The sequence below is a fragment of the Mirounga leonina genome, unplaced genomic scaffold (genome assembly GCF_011800145.1).
Source record: "Mirounga leonina isolate KUSES-001 unplaced genomic scaffold, KU_Mleo_1.0 Mir_165, whole genome shotgun sequence".
In the NCBI taxonomy this organism is placed as follows: domain Eukaryota; kingdom Metazoa; phylum Chordata; class Mammalia; order Carnivora; family Phocidae; genus Mirounga; species Mirounga leonina.
The window spans coordinates 48,013,256-48,035,065 of NW_023270415.1; the positions used below are offsets into that span (position 1 = coordinate 48,013,256).

Sequence of the window (21,810 nt, forward strand, 5' to 3'; positions counted from 1 at the left end):
TGTAAGCACAATTCCAACTGGCTTAAGACTAGGGAATGTAGTGGCTCACTTTTGTGTGGCTTCAGGTACAACTTGATCCAGGACTCAAACAGTATCACTAGGACAGGATTCTCACTCCTTACATTTCTCCATTTTCTTAGCCTTAGTGCCTACATCTGACTCCATGTGGTCATGGATGACTGCCGGAGTACCAGCAACTACATCCTCTCTCCTTCATGTCCAGCAAGAAGAGAGTTAAGAGTCTCCCAGGATTCCTGGTGACTCTATCTTTGTACATCATTGGCTCATTCCTGAACAGATCACTATGGCCAAGAGCATGTGATATGCTGCTTAGCCAATCAGGGCCCATCTCTAGACCTGGGGTTTAAAGTCAATCACATCCAAACCACAAAGCTGGGAATGGATGCTGGGCATCAAACCAGTGGTGGCCACTACTCTCCTAATCTGCAGTTAACCAGAGCAAGCATCTCAGGTATCACTCCAAATGCTGCTGGATCAACCTCATCTGGTTGTTTTGTATAACGTGCCATTCCTTTGACACACCTGTCTAAGGCTGACAGAGACATACGTTAAGGAGACTTGCTCCCTGACCTCAAGTACCTCACAACAATCCAGTCAACAAACATATGTTTTCATCTTAGAAAAGAAAAGAGAAACACCTGGTCGATGTAACTGGATATCTCCTTTCTTGGACTTCAACTCTTACTGACCCCTGCAAAGTTCTGAAAGTAAAAGATTATTAAAATGGTTCATTTTCTTCAAGTAGGCATTTAAAACCTCATTCATTTCAAATGTTCCCTCTGAGATCACCACCTGTAAAATTCTATGAGTTGTCTCCACAGAGCCATCTAATGCACTCACTTTCATGTGGGGACATCTACTGACAAGAGCAATGAGCAACAGATTAGGAGACAGATGACCTGTGTTCTACATACTTCTCAGCCATCACTAGTGATGGGATGCGGGGTAAGTGGCTTTGTTCCTTAAATAAGAAAGGACTTTAAACTTTGCTATGACATGGAAATCAAGGGAATATTGTTCCTCTTAAGTAACTTACCTTTTGAAGTTTACAAAAAGGAGCTTCCACTTTCAGGAAAATAAAGATGCTCACCAACAGATATCTATTGAGCACCCACTAAGTGCCAGGCACAGTGCTGAGCTCTAAGAATAGAAAGATACAGGGTTGCCCGGGTGGCTCAGTCATTAAGCGTCTGCCTTTGGCTCAGGTCATGATCCCAGGGTCCTGGAACCAAGCCCCACGTCGGGCTCCCTGCTTGGCAGGAAGCCTGCTTCTCCCTCTCCCACTCCCCCTGCTTGTGTTCCCTCTCTTACTGTGTCTCTGTCAAATAAATAAATTTTTAAAAAATCTTAAAAAAAAAAAAAAAGAATAGAAAGATACAAAACGGCCAGCTCTTTGGGGCGCCTGGGTGCTCAGTCAGTTAAGTGCCTGCTGTCGGCTCAGGTCACAATCCCAGCATGCTGGGATTGAGCTCTGCATCGGGCTCCCTGTTCAGCGGGGATCCTGCTTCTCCCTCTCCCTCTGCCTGCCGCTCCCCTTGCTTGTGCTCTCTCTCTCTGTCAAATAAATAAATAAAATCTTTTTTAAAAATTATAACAAAAGACCCAGCTCTTACCATGGGTGAGCTCCCATGTTAGGCAGGGAGACAGACAGGTAAATAAACAATTACAGCCCAGTGTGCTTTATGCTGTAGCTGAGATATGCATGGGCTGCTATCTGAATTGAAAGGTTGGGCATGAGTGTTGATGGTTGAGGATTGAGTTTTTCACATGAGCAAGGCAGCAAGGAAAGGGGACCAGGGTCAGATGAGCATTTTGGGCAGAGGGGAAAACACATGCACAGGCATGAAGCAGAGTGTATATGCTCCATATTCTGTGTGCCTCTCCAGAGCCACTCTCCATCCCTATCCACTCTGCTCTGTGCCCTGGAGCTGGCCTCTGTGGAATGCATCTCTGGAGCTCCCTTGCCTTCTGGCTTCTAACTGGTTTCAGCCAATGAGATACACCAGGTGGAGAATGCAGGGAAGTGAGAGACAAAGTTCAGATATGTGTCCCCCCGGCTCCCTCTCTGAGGAGCAGGGAGGCCACAGCTCCAGCTCCCCAGGCTGACACACCCCACTCTAGATCCTGGGGACAGCTTCCTCACTTGCCGCTCTAGGTCTAGAGGTGGTAGGCCTGTCCGCACCTTTGTAAATAGTCTTGTAAACTCTTCAGTTACCTCTTTTGTGAGTATCATCTGTCTCCTGCCAAGACCCTGACTGATACATGTGTGGATTAGGTAGAAATTGCAGGGCTGGATTATAGAGTATATGTCTGCATGGGGCATGTGTGATGAGGACAGAAAGTTGGCAGGAACCATGTCCTTGGGGGTCTTGGATTCTCTGTGAGGAGTGAGTAAAGATTTTATCATGAAGGTAGTAGGAAGCCAGTTTTTTTAATCATTAGGTTACATTTTAAAAGTCATTTGTAATCATTATGGGTAATACATGCACCATATATAATTCAAAAGCAGCTACTTGCATGCTACCAGACCTTGGGAGAAATGGAGCATGGAACATCAGTGACCATGTAGCTGCCCATGATGGGATAGGTTCTGCCAAAGGTGAGCAATCCATCATAAGATAGAAGTGGTATATCCAGGATCAGGCACAAGCAGGGCCAGAGGGTACAAGTAAACAACAGGTGCAGAAGGCCCTGAACCCCTCTACTTCAACTCATATTTATAGCTACATCAGGGGAGAAAGGGGAGGCTTATTATCAGCTGAAAGAGGAGGAAAATAGGTTGATCTCCATTCATGGATGGGTTGCCTTGTGCTGTGGACTGCATTGTGCCCCACCAAAATTCATATGTTGACACTCTAACCTCCAATTTGATGGTATTTAAAAATGAGGCCTTTGGGAGGTAATTAGATTTAGATGAGATCATGAACCAGGACCCCCATGATGGGATTAGTGCCCTTATAAGAAGAGATATCAGAGAGCGTCTTTACTCTCTCTTTCTCTCTCCACCATGTGAGGACACAGCAAGAAGGTAGCTGCCTCCAATCCAGAAAGAGAGCTTTCACCAGAACCTAATCATGCTGGCACCCTGGTCTGGGACTTCCAGCCTCCAAAACTATAAAAAATAAATTCTGTTGTTCAAGCCACCCACTTTGTGGTATTTTGTTATGACAGACCTAGCAGACTCACAGCTTGTTGTGAGCCTATTGCTAATTCACAACATCAGTTAGTAACGACTCTGGAAGGTAGGGAAGTCCTCCATTGTCAGCATTCCAAACGGTGTATCTAGTCACCCACTGTGTGTGGAAAAAAGAAGTGAACTGCCGTAAGAAAATATACAGACTCATGGGGAGTGGCAGTAGCTTGGCTGGTTGGTCAGGGAACTGGAAAAAGAAGATTGGAATACCAGGGTCAAAAAGATCTGAGAAAGAGACATTTGGACTTATGATAGTTGGCAAAAAATATCAATGTACCACAGGCTAACACCTGACAGAGATCATCCACAATGGTAGAGGTAGTAAACAACCAAGTGGACAGGATGACTGGCGAGTTGTCATCAGCCAGCCTCTAATGTCACCCATCCTACTGCTGGCATCATGGGCTCATGGATGATAGACATGGTGGTAGGGATGAAGGTTATGCCCAACAGCATGGACTTCCACTCATCAAAGCAGATCTAGCTACTGCCACTACTAAATGTCTAACATGCCAGCAACAGGGCTAAGCTCCCTGGCATGATACCATCTCTCGCAGAGATCAACTATTTTCACCCTTCAAGAGGCAGCAATTTATCTTGACTGAGATCAATACATATTCTGAACATAAGTTTGCCTTTCCTTCCTGCAGGGCCTTGGCCCAAAACCACCAACCAAAGATTTGCAGAGTGTTTGATCCACCTAGGTGGAATGCCATATAACATTGGCTTAGAATGAGAGACTCGCTCTCTGGAAAAGAAGTGGAGTAGTGGGAACATGACCATGGCATCCACTGGTCCTATTAGACTGCACACCGCTAGAAGCCATCACCCTGATGGCAACAGAACAGTCTCTTAAAGACATAACTGTGGTGCCAATTCAGAGATGATAAACTGAAGGGATTGGGTGCCATTCCAAACGAATGACCATTGTGTAGGTTATATGGCTGCAAGAGACAAACGGATGATGTAGGAATAACCCTACTTACCCTCACTCCCCAGAACACAAGACCAACCAGAATCCTGTGAAAGCTGCTCCAAGGTGGGACAAAGTTATTATAAGTAACAGGTCAATATGAATGGCACAAGGGTGGGTTGCAATGGATCCTGTGATACTCCCCCCGGATCTCCTCTTGGGAGATGCACATATTACCCCCAGCTGCTAATATCAGCCCCTGACAACTTACAGCTGTGTCCCTCACTGAACATTGTCCTCAGCCACAGGGCTACGCCTTGCCCAGAGCTATGACCCTTTCCAGAGAGCAGCCCACAGCTATGACTGGTTGATTCAGGATTATGAAGACCGGATCCCTTTGGGATGAGCTGAAGCCTCAGTCACAACCATGTTGCTGATTAGTTTCTCCCTCTGACCAATACTGCCTTCTTTGTGTTCTTACAAGTGTATGTCCCAAGAGCACTTCCCTTGCCTTCTGTATATAACTCTCTGTCTCAGAATTCTGTTTCCAAGGGAACCCAATATAAGATCTAAAAGTTCCATTCATTCTAACAAAGTAAACACATTGGAAAAGAAAACAAGGAGTTACTTTAATTTTAGGTTAGTACTAGGTGCAATTAGACTTCTGTTTTGAAATTAGGTAATTTTGGGTTTTTTTAAAGAGAAATATTGTGCATAGTGACTGGAATTCTCACAGACATCCATGGTTTTTTTTGGCATGTTAGGCATCTATGAATGTTGTTCAAGCCACTCAATCTATGGTATTTTATAATGGTGGCCTAGGCAAACTAATATAGGCAGGGCAGAAACTAGTGGGAAGCGCTATCAGGAATATCCCAGCATGGAAAAGAAGTCTTGCTTCAAGCCAGCAGAGAGAAAAGTAGGTTGAGAATTTTGTAATCCACGTGGGTTTTATTGTATTAAATTCAAAGTGTACTATTTATCACTACTAGAAAGTTATTTTGTGACTGCTTCTTCCCTAGAGGGTTTTGCAGTGGCAAATGAGAGTTGATAAAAGTACCAGTCATGATAGACTAGGTTATGCTGTGGCAATAAGTGTCTCTAAACTCCTCAGTGGCTTACAACAACAAAGATTTGTCTCTCCCTTATTCTACCTATCAAGTTAAAGTCAGCTTCTGCTCTGATCCAGTTAATTTCACTTTGGGACTCAAGGTAATAGAGAAGTCTTGTTGTGGCATTGTGGGCCACACATACTGACTTACAACTTCTGCTCAGAAGTGGCCTACATTAGATTGGCCAAAGCAAGTCACATGGCCACTTCTGAGTACAACAGGGCAGTGATGGATGATCTTCCCATAGACAGAGACACCATAGAGAGGAGCACCAAAATTACAGGTAAACAGTAATATAGTCTGTGACAGTGAGGTGGTTTATTTTTCTCCTTAAAGAGTGATCCATATAGTCAGAAATCCAATCAAAGTGGACCTATAACTATAGTGCTCTTTGCATTTCTATATTCCTGGGATTTAAAGATTAACAACATAAGACATTTAATATAAAGATGCCATGTATTTTGAATGTGTTATCGACATCCTATGAGCTTTCTCAAAAAGATCATTATTTTATTGTTTTAAACTTTTTTTAAAATATTTTATTTATTTATTTGAGACAGAGAGAATGAGAGAGAGAGAGCACATGGCGGGGGGAGGGTCAGAGGGAGAAGCAGACTCCCTGCCGAGCAGGGAGCCCGATGCGGGACTCGATCCCGGGACTCCAGGATCATGACCTGAGCCGAAGGCAGTCGCTTAACCAACTGAGCCACCCAGGCGCCCTGTTTTAAACTTTATTGTTTAAATATATTGCTATTTCTATCATCAGAAAATTAGAATCTCAAAATCCATAATGTAAGAGGACAAGTTAGACAGATATGTATCTAATTCATAAATACATGAAGGGAGAGAAGAAAAGAGAGGGAGGAAAAGAAGGAGGTAGGGAGAAGAGCATTAAAGGCCTCACTAGAAATTCAACACCATGTCTAACACTAGGAAGTCCTAATATGACTTGGGAGTTCTGCAAGGAACCACCATGGACAGTTCCCATGGTGGGTGTCTGCTGTGGATAAAGTGACCATACTTCTCACTGCTAAGAGGTGTAGAGTTCTGGAGTAAATAGTCAGACTTATCACCTTTCCAAGTAAGAGGACCATTTGAGTCATGGCAAGTCACCCACAGTATCTAATAATCCAAATATACTTGGGATAAAAAGAGGGTATATTCAAGTCATAAGCATTTTGGTAGGGTTATAGATATCTTTGTATCTTCAGATGTCAGAGAAACGTCTGAAAGGTGATCCTGATAAGGAAGAAGAAAATAAAAAAGATCTTTGTCTGTGATCCCCTCTTGGCTGTGTCTCTGGAATCAAGATGTGAGATTCAGCCCTTTGAGCTCATCCAAAACTAACCCAACTTTGTGGAGTTGCATCACCTGGTTCAGCGAAGTTAGTGGTCTTTGAGGTCAAGCATACCTGAATCTGAATCCTATCTCTGCCTCGCACCAGCCATGTGACCTTGAGTAACCTAACCTCTCTGAGCCTTGGATTCTTCATCAGAATAATCTGACTTATTCATATGGTTGTGATGAAGATTAAGTGAGCTACATGTAATACTCCCGGCACATGACAAGTCCTCACTCAGATGTAGCTATCATTAGTCCTCATAATCATCAGCTTCATCATCTTCTTCATCATGAAAAGCCAATCTATATAATTAGGGAGGTACAATGGCACCTCAATCATAAAACATTCCACAGGCTGGGGAGGTAACGTTTGTTCCCACAAATATGTTCATAATGTAATTACATGTTCTAGATTTCTGATTTCAAAAATATTGCAATCTATCTCATTAATTAACTGATTAATCATTTAATGCTTTGTTTTAAATGGTTTTTAAAATCTGGATATTACATCCTGATAGTTTTCCTATTAAATTTAGCATCAACCACAGCACCACAAAAATGAGTGTCTTCATAATTGAACGCTTTCCATTCTAATTGAGACATATCTGAAGTTTGTGATTTCATGAACTGAAATGATTTCTTTGTCTTCATTCAGAAAAGAAAACATCTGCTCTCTTATAATAAATATCATGGAAAATTACTACAGAAATCAGTCATTTTGTATTTCCTTCTTGGGTAAATTTGCAAACTTCATAACTTTGTAGGGTTATTTCAAGAGAAAAGAGAAAATTAAATCTATCAAAAAATGTTGTCTTCTAAATCTAATTGCTAACAAGCTATTTTCCTTGCATATTCAGACTGTTACTGGGTGAAGCACAATTTCTGGGATGGCATTTTTGTGGAAGGCACAATAGAGAAAATTAATTATAGAGCTCCAGAGATCATTTACCCAAGCACAAAGAAGATGTACATTAATAAGTGACTAGAATTCATAGAGGTCTGAATATTTCCCTTCCTGAGATAGGAATGAATTTTTCTTAGGTGCTTTGATAGCCATGGGCTGTACGATTGGAATATAGTCCATAAATGGGCAGGCATGTTAGCCTTCAAAATGCCATTCTATGTCAGTTCTCTGTTTGGCCATTTCACCAAGAGTTTAATTTAATCTAAAATTTATTTTCTGTCCAAAAAAGTTTTTTATTTTCTTACTTGAAAAGGCAAAAATTGGAGATGCTTTCCTTACTAGCTCATCTCTCTTCCCATAATACCCAAAGAGAATGCTATTTATAAGTGGCTCAAGAAAAAGAGAGTAGAGCAAGAAAACAAAAATCCTAGGACAGAGTAAAAAAAAAAAAAAAGCACAAATTTTAGAAACTGTGATTTACTTACTTGTAAATTTATCATTTTTTTAAAGATTTTATTTATTCATTTGAGAGAGAATGAGATAGAGAGAGCATGAGAGGGGGGAGGGTCAGAGGGAGAAGCAGACTCCCTGCCGAGCAGGGAGCCCGATGCAGGACTCGATCCTGGGACTCCAGGATCATGACCTGAGCCGAAGACAGTCGCTTAACCAACTGAGCCACCCAGGCGCCCCAATTTATCATTTTTAAAACAAATAACTAATACTGGAAAGAATATTGAGAAATAAGTACCCTTATCCACTGTTGGTAAAGCTATAAACTGATACAAACTTTTTGAAAGGTTGGTACTGTGTCTCCAAAACCAAGAATGTAGGAATCTTAGACAATGGGCTCTAGAGTTGGAAGCCTGCCTTCCAATCCTTACCATTACATGCTGTGTGACTGGACAAGTTTCTCAGGTTTCCTGAACCTCATTCTCCTCCTCTATAAACACTAGAATAATAATATTATCAACCTCTTAGGCCTGTCATTAAAGTCAATGGAGATAATAACTGTAAAATATTTATCACAGAGCATATTCATTTTCTGTTGCTGCAAAACAAATTGCCACAACATCTGTAGTTTATAACAATATATATTTCTTATCTCGCAGTTTGTGTGGGGTGCAAGTCCGCATATGGCTTGCTGGGTCCTCTGCAAGGCTGCAATCAAGGTGTCAGCTGGAGCTGGATCCTCATCTGAAGGCTTGATGGGAGAAGAGTCTGTCATTGACTCTTTTTTTTTTTTTAAAGATTTTATTTATTTATTTGAGAGAGAGAGAATGAGAGAGAGAGCACATGAGAGGGGGAGGGTCAGAGGGAGAAGCAGACTCCCTGCCGAGCAGGGAGCCCGATGCGGGACTCGATCCCAGGACCCTGGAATCATGACCTGAGCCAAAGGCAGATGCGTAACCGACTGAGCCACCCAGGCACCCAGGAGGGACAGTCTTCTTAACAATGCTCTGTCCCAAAGGTATTTTTTCCTGCCAAAGATGATAGTGTGTTGAGAGTGTAGAAGTAAAGAATAAACAGAGCTTGGTCTTGTGTTTTGGTTTTATTTTAACCACTATACAAAGGGAAACAGAGAACGAGTGTTTTACATACCAGAAATTAAAACATGGTTTTAAGAGTGTTAGAATAAGAAACTTCGCTTTTGGCACTAGCAGAATTTAAACTCTTAAAGGCTTATTTTAAGTTCAGTTATATTTGAATTGACTAATATATATAGTTTATGAACCATTATTATTCTAGTCATGTTTTGTGACTTCTCATAATTACCTAAAACACACTTCATGGTCCTTGAGGGGCACAAGCACATGGTAAATTTACAGAGTAGATGTAATAATAGGTTCTTGTAGTAAAATAATTTGACATCAAGCATTTACCATGCTACTTTACAGTAGATAGCAAAGGACTTCACCACCTAGAACAGCAAAGTTTGAGACCTTGTCTTCCTTAATTATTCATTCTATAACTAATCCATAATCAACGAATAAATATTTAGCTCCTGAAGGTCAAAAATATACTGAATCTTCTGACTTTTCTTATCAGCAAATAGAAAAGAAAGAAGTTTACAGGCAGTGTTGGAATAAAAGTTTCAAATGTTTCCCTCAGAGTTTCCCTATTAAAACTGATTTCTTGGGGCGCCTGGGTGGCTCAGTTGGTTAAGCGACTGCCTTCGGCTCAGGTCATGATCCTGGAGTCCCGGGATCGAGTCCTGCATCGGGCTCCCTGCTCGGCGGGGAGTCTGCTTCTCCCTCTGACTCTCCCCCCTCTCATGTGCTTGCTCTCTCTCATTCTCTCTCTCTCAAATAAATAAATAAAATCTTAAAAAAAAAACTGATTTCTTTCTTAAAGGAAGACTCGTATTTCTGATTCCTCTTCTTCTTTCTCAAAGACAGAACTTGTATTACTGTTTTCAGAGAAGATCAACATACCAACAGACTGATGGGGAAAAGTAACCAGAATAAACTGTAGGAATATGACCAGATGGGTGGGAATAAGAATGCAGATTTCTAGTCAGTAGGTCAGTAGATCTGAGATTCTGCATGTCTAACAAGCTTCCAGGTGATATCTACAGTGCGGGTATGAGAACCCCACTCCGAGTAAAAAGGTATAAGTAGTGTGAGGCCAGGTTGAGCTGAGTGACACAGCATTGCCCACTGTGGTCAGAGAGGTAAGCAGGACCAGAAGGAACTAGGAAACCAGTGCAGATGTTAACCTTATAGTCAGGTAACAAGGCAGGTCTACTAGAGCAGAGCATCCCCACAAGTGCACCCCAAGATACTGACCCTTCAATCTTCCATTGGCTGGAGCTGGTCACTCTCCGACCCTGAAGCCTCCACCGGGTCTCCAAAGCTTGCCAGTTTGTCACAGTGCATAACAAAAATGTCATTTTTTCAGTGTGCCATCATGAGTAAAAGGTTGGATAACACTGCTTTGGAGTTCTGAAGTCTGAAGATTCGGCTTTCATGAAGAGGTACCTAAGAAAAAGTCTTCAGAGGCCCTGCAGAGGGCAAAACGTGGAAGAAAATGTGAGCAAAAGCAAGCTCAACATGGAAAAGCCCAGAGACCAAGAAAAGGCAAGGCCAAGTGCTGCATAAGAATGCAGTGTGAAAAAATGCTCAACATCACTCATCACCAGGGAAATACAAGTCAAAACCACAGTGAGATATCTCACACCTCACACCTGTCAGAATGGCTAAAATGAACAAGTTAGGAAAGAATGGATGTTGGTGAGGATGCAGAGAGAGGGGAACCCTCTTACACTCTTGGTAGGAATACAAATTGGTGCAGCCACTCTGGAAAACAGTATGGAGGTTCCTCAAAAAGTTAAAAATAGGGGTACCTGGGTAGCTGAGTGGCTTAAATGTCTGCCTTTGGCTCAGGTCATGATCTCAGGGTCCTGGGATCAAGCCCCACATCAGCCCCTCTGCTCAGTGGGGAATCTGCTTCTCCCTCTCCCTCTCCCTCTGTGCTCTCTCTCTCTTTCAAATAAATAAATAAATAAAATCTTAAAAAAAAAAGTTAGGAGCACCTGGATGGCTCAGTTGGTTAAGCATCTGCCTTTGATTGGGTGGTGATCCACCGTCCTGGGATTGAGCCCCACAGCGGGCTCCCTGCTCAGCAGGTATCCTGCTTCTCCCTCTCCCTCTGCCTGCAGCTTCCCCTACTCATGCTCTCTCTCTCTCTGTGTCAAATAAATAAATAAATCTTTAAGGAAAAAAGTTAAAAATAGAACTACCCTAGGACCCAGCAATTGCACTACTAGGTATTTATCCAAAGGATACAAACACGGTGATTCGAAGGGGGCACATGTTTATAGCAGCAATGTCCACAATAGCCAAAATGTAGAAAGAGCCCAGATGTCCATAGACAGATGAATGGATAAACAAGATGTGATATATATACACAATGGAATATTACTCAGCCATCCAAAAGAATGAAATCTTGCCATTTGCAACGACATGGATGGAACTAGAGGGTATTCTGCTAAGCGAAATAAGTCCATTAGAGAAAGACAATTACCATATGATTTCACTCATATGTGTCATTTAAGAAACAAAACAGATGAAGATAGGGAAAAGGAAGGAAAAATAAAATAAGACGAAAATAGAGAGGGAGACAAACCATAAGAGACTCTTAACTACAGGAAACAAACTGAGGGCTCTGGCTGGGAAGGGGTGTGGGGATGGGGTAACTGGGTGCTGGGCATTAAGGAGGGCACTTGATGTAACAGGCACTGGGTGGGTGTTGTATGCAACTGACGACTAAATTTTACCTCTGAAACTAATAATACAGTACATGTTAATTAAACTGAATTTAAATTTAAAAAAAAGAGAATGCAGTGTAGCCTGGTGATAGACACCCATGATGCCTTGACAGGTACTGAGAATATTCAGGAGTCTGAGAAGTAAAGATCAATATGAAATTCTAGCAATGAACACAGGCTGGAACCAGAAGTACGGGGTTCAGAAAAAGTGGGCTAGAATCAGATTTGGGATTAGCTACCCATGGCTAGAAGAGTTGGCCAAAATCTTGAGAAGGAATTGGTATTTAAGTAAAAACACCTGCAACGTATATTGTATTTACTATTGGCACACATGTGAATGCTCTTTTTTTAAAGCAGACTATGTAACATCCATCCATAGTTATGTTTTTTTTCTCAGCTCATTCCTTTTGTTGTTTCCAAAGACTGGAGAATTAAAAAAATGTCTTCAAATATGTCCTCAGGAGTGAACCCTGGGCAGACCCAGCTGAGTACCTTGATCTTTTTTTTAGAGAGAGACAGAGAGCAGGTGAGCCGGGGAGGAGCAGAGGGAGAGGGAGAGAGAGAATCTTAAGCAGACTCTGCACCCTGCGCAAAGCCCAACACAGGGCTCAATCTCACGACCCTGAGATCATGACCTGAGCCAAAATCAAGAGTCAGAGGCTTAACCAGATGAGCCACCCAGGCGCCCCTGAGCACCTTGATCCTGATGTCTTATGTAAGGACTCCCCTTAACTAGGTAGCCATGGACCCAGTGATTTGTGTCTGGTGGCCAGCAGCAAAGGAACAATGCAGTCAAGTTCTCCTTTCAGACTTACCCCCAAAGTCCTATACAAACAAGTATCTGCCCAGCAGTTCCCACACTGAAGATGGCATTGTCATAGTTTCATTCCCTAGAGAACCTCAACTTCACTTTCCCAGCAACCTCAATCAGGCTCTTAACAGGGGTTCAAGTTTATCTTCCTTCCTTGCCCTCTCTGGAATCCTCCTTGATTGCTTATAACTCTTCAACTTAAAAAAGTCCCAGTACATAAAATTAAATTTGTTTGCTATTTTTTCCAATACAGACAATTGTTCAGACCTGTAAAGCAAATCCAGTCAGTTCAATCCACTTAACATTTCAGGATCTTTTTGTTCTTCCTCCTCCATGTGTTAAATCGAGTTGTAAACAAAATGTAACTTTATTTTTGTCCTCCAAGGACCTTTTAAAATTCATTCAGTGAGCATATTTTTACCCTGCCCTGGATGAAAACTTGGTAAGTACCATGGCCTTTTCTGTTCCTTCTTGGGTTATAGACTTTCCTAGGGTCCATAAATTGCAAATACAGATCAATCGAGTAATTTGAATATCCAGTCCAAGATATTAATCAAAACGTCTAACTTGATTTACCATTAAATATACCAAATACACCCCCCTCCTTCAGTTCAAACCTATTTTCTTGCAGTGGAAAAAAGCAGTGTGTTTGGTTTTGTCTCAGGACCATCACAATTGGGCAAGTTGGGCACTGAACAATTCTGGGGGAAGGAATGAGTGTCACTGCTGTGATTTTCACAAAGAAGCTGTTTGGTGGGGGCACTTCCGTCTTCCTCTCTACCTCTCCCCTTGCTCCAGCTTGCCTATGTCAGAACAGGGGGAAGGAAGTATGGTTAAGGGACAGAAAACTTCTTCCCAAAACTGGTACCTCCTTCAGCTAGATTTGTACTTCCTAGTCTGGCGGATATTTAAAGCTGGCTCTTTCTTTTTGTGAGCTCTTCTGAAGATTTGGGGAAGAGTCCCCCAAGGGCCACTCCAACTGCAATCTCATGATGTGGACGATGACAGCTTTCTTCTCTCGGCAGCTTTCAATCACTTTTAGCTTCCGCTCTCCTGGAGGTCCGCCCCACACATACTTTCACTGTCGGGAGCGCCCTTCCTTTGCTCTTGGTTGGGACTCAGACAGATCCAGGGCAGCTCTTTCTCTCTGGTCCACGGGAATTCCTGCAAGTCTGGCCCAGCACAGCTATCTCAGTTTTGCTGCCACAGGACCAGAGTTCTCTCAGCTGTGAGCACAGGTCCCCCACCCCGCCTGCCATGTTTCTCAACTGCGGGAACATACATCAAGCTCTCCAAGGGATCCTGCAGAAGCTCCCTCACTAGAACTGGACTTCCCTGGAGGATGGTGGGACTCACAACAGGACAACACTTCTTTCCAAAGAAATCTACCCATATCCTCTCTTTGTTCCACTCCAACCCCTATTCATAGCCTCAGTCTGGCCGAAGGGCCCAAGCACTATGGAATAGTTCTGCACAATTTCATGTGTACATTCTGCATCTAGGGGATTGGTCTCGCATGCATTTTCATAGCTGATGGCCATTGTTTTGTGGTCTTTTGAAATCAAGCCCCAGTTACAGCCCTTTCAGTCATCTTCCCCTTCTACTAGTAACAAAAGCATTAAAACTACACTGTCAGGGAAAATCATGATTCTCCTTTTAGACTTAATAGGAAAGATAATAGCAGAGTTCACTGGGTAATAAACGCTGTCCAGATCTCTGCAGGCGCTGTGGGCAGCCAAGCTGAAGGTCAGCTTGGGACTCCCTCAGACAGCAGCTCCAAAGAGACAAGCCACCTTCTGGTCCTGTCCGTGATGATGTGGTTCTTTCCATCAACTTGGTAATTGCCTCAGGGCTAATGAACCGAGCGTTAACACATCAAGTTAAAAAAATGCCCTGTAAGTGACAGACACAAACCCCAAGGCATTTGGCTTGAGATGAAAGTGAATTTCTTATAATTACTTTTTTTTAATGATTTTATTTCACATTTTGAGAAGTCCCACTCAGACTCTCCTGCTAACCAAAGAACTATCTCCAAGAAGTGTCTCTTCTCGGGCGCCTGGGTGGCTCAGATGGTTGAGCGTCTGCCTTCAGCTCAGGTCATGATCCCAGAGTCCTGGGATCGAGTCCCGCATCGGGCTCTCTGCTCCTTGGGAGTCTGCTTCTCCCTCTGCCTTTCTCTCTCTCTCTGTCTCTCATGAATAAATAAATAAAAATCTTAAAAAAAAAAAAAAAAGAAGTGTCTCTTCTCTGGGGGGGGTCCAAATTTCAGCATACCGAGGCCTCCAAAGATGCCCTTCATGCTCCAAACCCTATGGCCAACTCTCTGGGATGAAACTGAGCTTGCAAAGCAAAATTACCAACTGTTGTTAATTGTAAGGAGGATGTATAGGAAGGAAGGAGATCTGTCTGGCCACTGGAGTCTATACTACTGGACAAGGGACTGGAAAACTTAAAGTCAAAGTCTTCATCTGCCTGCCCTGAAGGGCTCTAATAAACTTGGTGTGCCAGCATGTATGTAACCATGCCCTAGTTCAGTCCAGACTGGAATCTGAAGTCTGGCTCCTAGAAGAACTTCATGGGCTGTTCGGGGTATTTATTTGCACCAGCTGGTGGACCTAAGGGGCATGTGTGTGTGTACGTGTGTGCGTACGTGTGTCCGTATGTGTGTGCGTGCACGCTTGAGCAGGCCTACCCAAACCCTGGAGGAACTGTTTTCACAAGGGAATTTGTGAGGCACTAGGCACACCCACTACTCGTCTCATGGACACCACTGAAAGGGTCTTGGTAATGGAGGACGTGGCAGGGGGAGTCAGGGGCAGAGAGGAGGTGTGGCAGATGCCTGGGGTGGGGGGGCTGTGCCTGACAGACTGGAAAGAGAGTCACATGAGGCAAGTTTGCCAGCCTCTCAAACTGCCGAGGTCTGGCGAATTTCATGGAAACAGGTGAGGGCAAGGACTGGGAATGTGGGAGACTGATATTATTATTTGTGCCCGCAACTGATTCAGCCTTGGTTGGTCTCCCGACACTGAACCAAGAGGGAGCCCTTTACAAAATGGGGGCATTTGCAATAAGGGTCAAGCCTGGACATAACATGACTCACATGGCACGGATTTAGGCTTCTTCTGGAGCAAATCGTGGCCTGGAAACAAGTCCACCTTGGAGTGCCCAAGACATACCTCCAGATTCTCTTTAAGCATGCAGAAAATCACACTGAGAGATCTGGGGCTCAAGAATCTGCCAGCAAGGGCCCTCAGGTGCTTCTGAAGACAGTGAACCGAGGCACAAGCTTTGACAAACACTGCCATATAGTAACAGGCCACAGGGTTGCGCATAGAGCCAAAGGTTGGGGGCATTTTCACTGCCATGATGAGACTGAAGGTTGGAAACAAATCAGCACACCATGACAGCCAGGGTTCACTATCCACGTGCCTCTTCTTACGCAAGTTGCCATCGGCAGCAGGAATAACCTCTGAAGATGGCCGTGCTGCCTCGAGGCTCAAAGGTGACAAAAGGGCCATCTGGCTGCCAAGTGAAGAGTTGGCCTTTCAGAACAGGAACTTTTCATCTAAGGGCATCTGCCACTGCCCCCCCCCCCATGTAATTGCCTGTTGATTAGAATGATGATCAGTAGTGAAAGGGTCCTTGAAAATGAATTAGGCAGATAAGTGAGGTTACCATTGTTTTGCTCCAGGGGTTGGGGTAAAGAACATGTGTTGAGCTGCCCAATAACAAGGAAGATACAAGGAACCATCCCCAGCGATGGAGACTGCGGTGCAATTGTTTCCAAGAGCTTGTGAGAGACAACCAAATGTTCAAGAAGCCGAGCCTCCAAGATTTCAGAGCCCCAGGACCAAATTTGGAGTGGCATGGGAGGGGGCTATCTAGAAAACAGTGTTACCACATTGAGAGGGTTGGGATCTGCTTTGACTTGGGAAAGAAGAGCCAGAGTGCATGAAGAGGCGGGAGGAGGAAGAGGGAGGCAGGCTGATGAGAGAGCCAGGCAGAGCCTAGGGAGCACTCGGGGCTGGGCAGGAGCCAGGGCAACAGCCCAGCAGGCAGCCCTTGAAATCCCATGCTTAGCCAGCACTGGCATATTCTATGTGCAACACGTCTGAGTGTATTGCTGTTAACTTTCCTGCTGTTATTTGGCTAATATCCCAACATCCTCTGACAGGGATAAATTACCAGTTTCACTCCATTCTATAGTCCAGTGGTCCTCAAACATTTATTTGTGTCAGAATCACCCAGGGGGTGATGAAAACTCTAATCCATGGGCCCCAACCCAGGGCTTCTGACTCAGTAAACCTGGGGGCAGGGCTCAAGAATCTGCATTCTCATAAGCTCCCAGGTGCTACTGCAGCTTGTGTGGGTACCACTTTAAGAACCACTGATAGAGCCCGTCCTTCCCTCACACAGGTGAAAAGAGGAGGATGGGAGGAGGCTGGGCTGAGAAGAAGGAAGAGGCCTGATAAGAGGCAATGTGTGCCCATGTGGGTGGGAAGTTCGGTCTGTGGATACTGGGATTTCAGTGTCCATGGAAAAAAGTTAAGGATATTTTTTTTAAGTTTGTATCAGCTGATTGATGCAATAAATTTCAAATGCAGAATTTACCGCAGTGATTTGAAAGTAAATATCTCAAGGTTATCAGTCGTTTACACTTTACTCTGAACAAGTTTTAAAATTCGTATCTTTATGTAAAATTATCATCTGTAAAAGAGACAGCTTTACCTCTTCCTTTCCAATTTGGATGCCTTTTATTTCTTCTTCTTGCCTAATTATTCTGGCTAGAATTTCCAGTACTACGCTGAATAGCAATGGTGACAGTGGGCATTCTTGTCTCATCCTCGAGCTTGGGGGAAAGCTTTCTGTTGAATGTGAGGTTAGCTGTGGGAAAATTCATAGCTGAGAAAGTCTGGAGGGTGAGGAGGGGTAAAAGGGCATGAAGAGTGAAGACAGCCTGTCAATTTTTCATTTTATCTAATTTGCCCATGGCTGGCCTGAGGCTGAAAGTTTTATTTATTTATTTGACAGAGAGAGACACAGCGAGAGAGGGAACACAAGCAGGGGGAGTGGGAGAGGGAGAAGCAGGCTCCCCGCAGAGCAGGGAGCCCGATGTCCACTCGATCCCAGGACCCTGGGATCATGACCTGAGCTGAAGGCAGTCGCTTAACCAACTGAGCCACCCAGGCGCCCCCTGAGGCTGAAAGTTTTAAAAGCCAAGTTACCAAGCCAGATTGAAAGTTGAAAGACCCAAGGCGAGGTCTAATTGCAGTGACTGCTCTACCTTGCAATAGCTATGGAACCTCAAGCGAAGTTCTTGACTTTTCTGGACTTTGGTCCCCTTCTCTACAGAATAAGCATACAGTAGATGATCAGGTAGCATTCCAAGAATAACACAGCTTTTAGGAGGGCCTGGCCTAACCACATGAGAATCAGCGATCACTTTAAACCTTTTAACAGTTAAAACCCACCAGGACCAGCTCAGCCGCACCTGGGACCTGACCCCCTCCCCTCTCTCCCAGCGCTCTCCCCTTTCCACCCTCAGCTCAGATCTGTGTTCCTCTTAACTCACTGCAGTGAAGTGCATGCTCTACACTGCAACTCCTCTAAACCCTGGATCAATATGCTTTCCCATTTTGCAGATAGAAAAACAGGTTCAGAAGGGTGTAAGCCACTCACCCAAGGTCACATGACAAATAAATGGTAGAGCTGAGACTTTTCCCATCCCATTTTCCTGTCTGACTCAAGTATTTCATCTTTCCACTTTACAGCTCTCTGGGACTCCCCAGCCCAGCCCTGTTCTCACTGCACCGTGCACCGAGAGCCGTGGTCTCTGCCAACTGCACGTGCAGTCCCTCCACTGGAGCTTTTACCCCTCCTCCCAACCCTGAACCAGGCAGGGGGCCTTCCTTACTGCCTGCCCCTTCCACCCCAGCTGCTTGACATGAGCACACACTTCCGCACCCCCGCTGGGCTGTTTGCCAAAGTGTGGGCTATGGGGTGGAAATGAGCCCTGTCATTTATTCCTGCTGCAAGAAATGTGAATATTAGCTAAATCACAACAGGAAACCAGCCACTCAGGAGTAATGCAATCAAACACTTTGCTCAGTCCTAACCGACCTGCAGAAGGGAAACCGATCCCAGGCGTCTCTAAGTCTGAAGGAATCGCTGAGCCCTTTGTATTCCAGGCACAAGCACCTCATGTACTATTTTCAGGACAAAGGTTGTGGTTTGAACATTAAGCCTTTCTAACTCGGTCTCGGTTAAAAGGCACTAACACAGAGATCCCACTCACTGCAACCCGTCCTCAGGAAGAGGGTACAGTCCTGAGATGAGGAGCAGACAGGGCAGGCCTCCGACACCTTCTCTGACCTGGCTGCCACGGAGGTGGAGGGGTGCAGCTGCAGGGAGAGGCCACAGGGGAGTCGGCTGACTGCTCACGGCTCTACCTTGGGTCCTCGGCCAAAATGTGGAAAAGCCAGGCTGAAACAGGGCTGGGTGGGCAAGAACGTTGGTGAAGGATGCCAGAATTGCTGAGAAATGGACCCGGCTGTTTTACATTCTTAAACGTTTTGTACAGGATGTAATCAGAGCAGGAGTATTTAAGCCACCCAAGGGGGAGGAATGCAGGAGGAGAGGAAAGGGATAATGCTCTCATTTTGAATTGTTTTAAAAAGGGGAGGTTGTTTCAAATAAGATGTATTTGTTATAAGTAATAGAAGCCATGAGTAAGAATGGCTTAGGGAATCTTGGTACTTATTATCTCACGGAACAGAAAATGGGAGGTAGGAGTTACCACGGCTGGTCCATGTGACCGTATCTTCAACACCCAGGCATCTTTTGCCTTTTACCTTTTCTATCATCAATATCTTAGCTTTTTGGTTCTTCCTCATGCATGTTGCCTCATGATCACAAGGTGGCTGCCACTCTAGCAAGGATTACATCCTCACAAAACTGTTTGAAGGCAGGGCACAAAAGGAGTATTCCTGGCCTGTCCCCTCCTGGCCCCAGGGCCGATTCTCTCCCAGGAGACCCCGTGCTAAGAAACTTCAGTTGAACCACCCTATGAGTGAGTCACCACCCAGCCATGCCTAAGTCCCAGTGGTGGGGCTTAAGGCTCATACTGAGTTCCCTAGTGCAAATGATAATCAGTCGGAATCCCACCTGATGCAAGGAGGGGCTTTTAAGGCAGAGGAACATCAACTCTCTACCCTCAAGCTCTCAATTTAGTTGAGGGAACAACAGGACCAGATCTACCGGGACTGAGGGTTCTCCTTAGAGCAGTGAGACATTGTGGCACTAAATCTGCTTAACTTTGCTACTTACAGAACAAATAGGAATTATTCATTCTTAGGGCTTGTGATGTGTTCGTTAGCGTTAAAAGGCTAATGAGAACAACAACGAAGGATGCTAAACCCGTACAGATAGTTAAGGTGAACTGAATTTCACTTACTGCTAATGTTGCAGGAAGAGTAAAACTATCTTATTTGTTAAGGAGACACAAAAATCTATTTCTTAGCCAACTAACATGCCAGATACTAAGACCATTTATAAATTTATGCTAAAAATTGGAATGACCAATCTGTAAGAGAGAACTAAAACCTACACAATGATGAAATTGTTAAAGGTGGCATAGCAAGAAGCCAATAGCTCAGCCTTCGAGGAGCTATTGACTTTAAGATCACTCTAAGCTAATGGAAATGTTCCAGGCATACCATTGGAATTTTAATGCTAAACGGAAGCTTTAAGATAAGAGCTTCAATTATGGAGTGCTTGCTATGTGCTTGGTGCTATTTTAAGTGTTCTTCATATTTATACAACAGCAGAAGAAGTCCACACTGCTGTTCTTCCCAGTTGCACATTTAACTTGCCAAAGTCATCCAGCCAGTAAATGGCAGAGTCAGGATTTGAACCCGAGTAGTTTGGCCCTAAAGTCTGCGCTCTTCCACATCTCAGCATAGCAAAGTCCCACATTCTTTTTTTTTTTTTTTAAAGATTTTATTTATTTATTTGAGACAGAGAGAATGAGAGAGAGCAAGCACATGAGAGGGGGGAGGGTCAGAGGGAGAAGCAGGCTCCCCGCCGAGCAGGGAGCCCGATGCGAGACTCGATCCAGGGACTCCAGGATCATGACCTGAGCCGAAGGCAGTCACTTAACCAACTGAGCCACCCAGGCGCCCAAAGTCCCACATTCTGAAGTGCTTCCCGTGAGGTGAAAGTGAGCTGACTGAGTCAAGATAGATTTAGTATTCATAGGATGGAGTATCATTTAAGGACCTCCTAGCTCTCAAGAAACCTGCTCCCCACATCTAAATTGTGAAAATATCCTGCCCTGAACATAGATATCTCTATCTCCCTCGTCAGACTGAGGTGGACGGGAGCTTCAGGGATCCAGGGCCAAAGGAATGGCATGATCCATTCTGGTACAACAGACAAGACCCAGGACCTTCCCCTCCACCCTTACATCTTCCCAGACTGGGCCAGAGGGTAAGTGTTATCTTTCTGCCATTTCTGACCCTCCCCTCTCTGCCACCCCTCCCCCAAACTGATGGATAAGCGAATAACGAAATCACAGGTGACTCTGTGACTAGTCCAGGGCTCCTGACGCTTCATAAAAAGGCGTAGCTTTGTCATTTGTTTCGTAAGTGCTCAGCATCTGTCTATGGAAAGAAGCTTTCCCTCTTTCAGTTGGTACCAAAATGCAGGGCTTCCCTATGGGAGTGTCACCTCGACTTTCATTTCTGGACAGCCAGCCTGGGGTGAAATTCCCCAAGGGAGTTTGTGCTGAGCAGGAATTTCTTCTGTGTGTCCAGAGGCCTCCCTCCAGTCCAGCAGCCCAAGCTCATCAGGAAACAGAATCATCCTTCTTTAAAATCTACCTCCTTAACTCCCACAGTGAAGGAGCAGCCTCTGAGAGGAGAAACCAGTGGCTCAAGGGCTCCATCATGAGGAAGTCAGGAAATGAGACCTCTGGCAAAACATTTCCATGATCTTTCAGAGCAGGTACCACCACCTGCAGGAAGTCAAGGGTGAAGATGGGGAACAGGAGGCCAGTAGAGCGGCCAGGTCACAGTTGTCTAGCAAGAAAGGGGACTTGGCACCATGTGCGCCCCCCACCCCCACCTCCCACCCAGTCACTTCTGCTTCGCCGACCTCAGGGAAGACTGCGGCCCATAGCAGCCTCCTTTGGCTTTCTCCTGATCCAAGCAGGGCTAGATCCATGGGGGCTGGATCCATGGGGGCAGGGC

At 44.6% G+C, this 21,810-nt stretch overlaps 1 protein-coding gene across 1 annotated transcript in view; it reads right to left on the bottom strand.

The window, feature by feature from the left end:
* Positions 1-9,880: 9,880 nt before the first annotated feature.
* Positions 9,881-21,810, bottom strand: part of RRM2B (ribonucleotide reductase regulatory TP53 inducible subunit M2B) — a 55,940-nt gene continuing 44,010 nt past the window's right edge. The window contains exon 10 of the mRNA XM_035011665.1: positions 9,881-10,485. Within this exon, the coding sequence (XP_034867556.1) occupies positions 10,477-10,485 (9 nt within the window). The 3' untranslated portion in view covers positions 9,881-10,476. The remainder of the gene's footprint in view (positions 10,486-21,810) is intronic.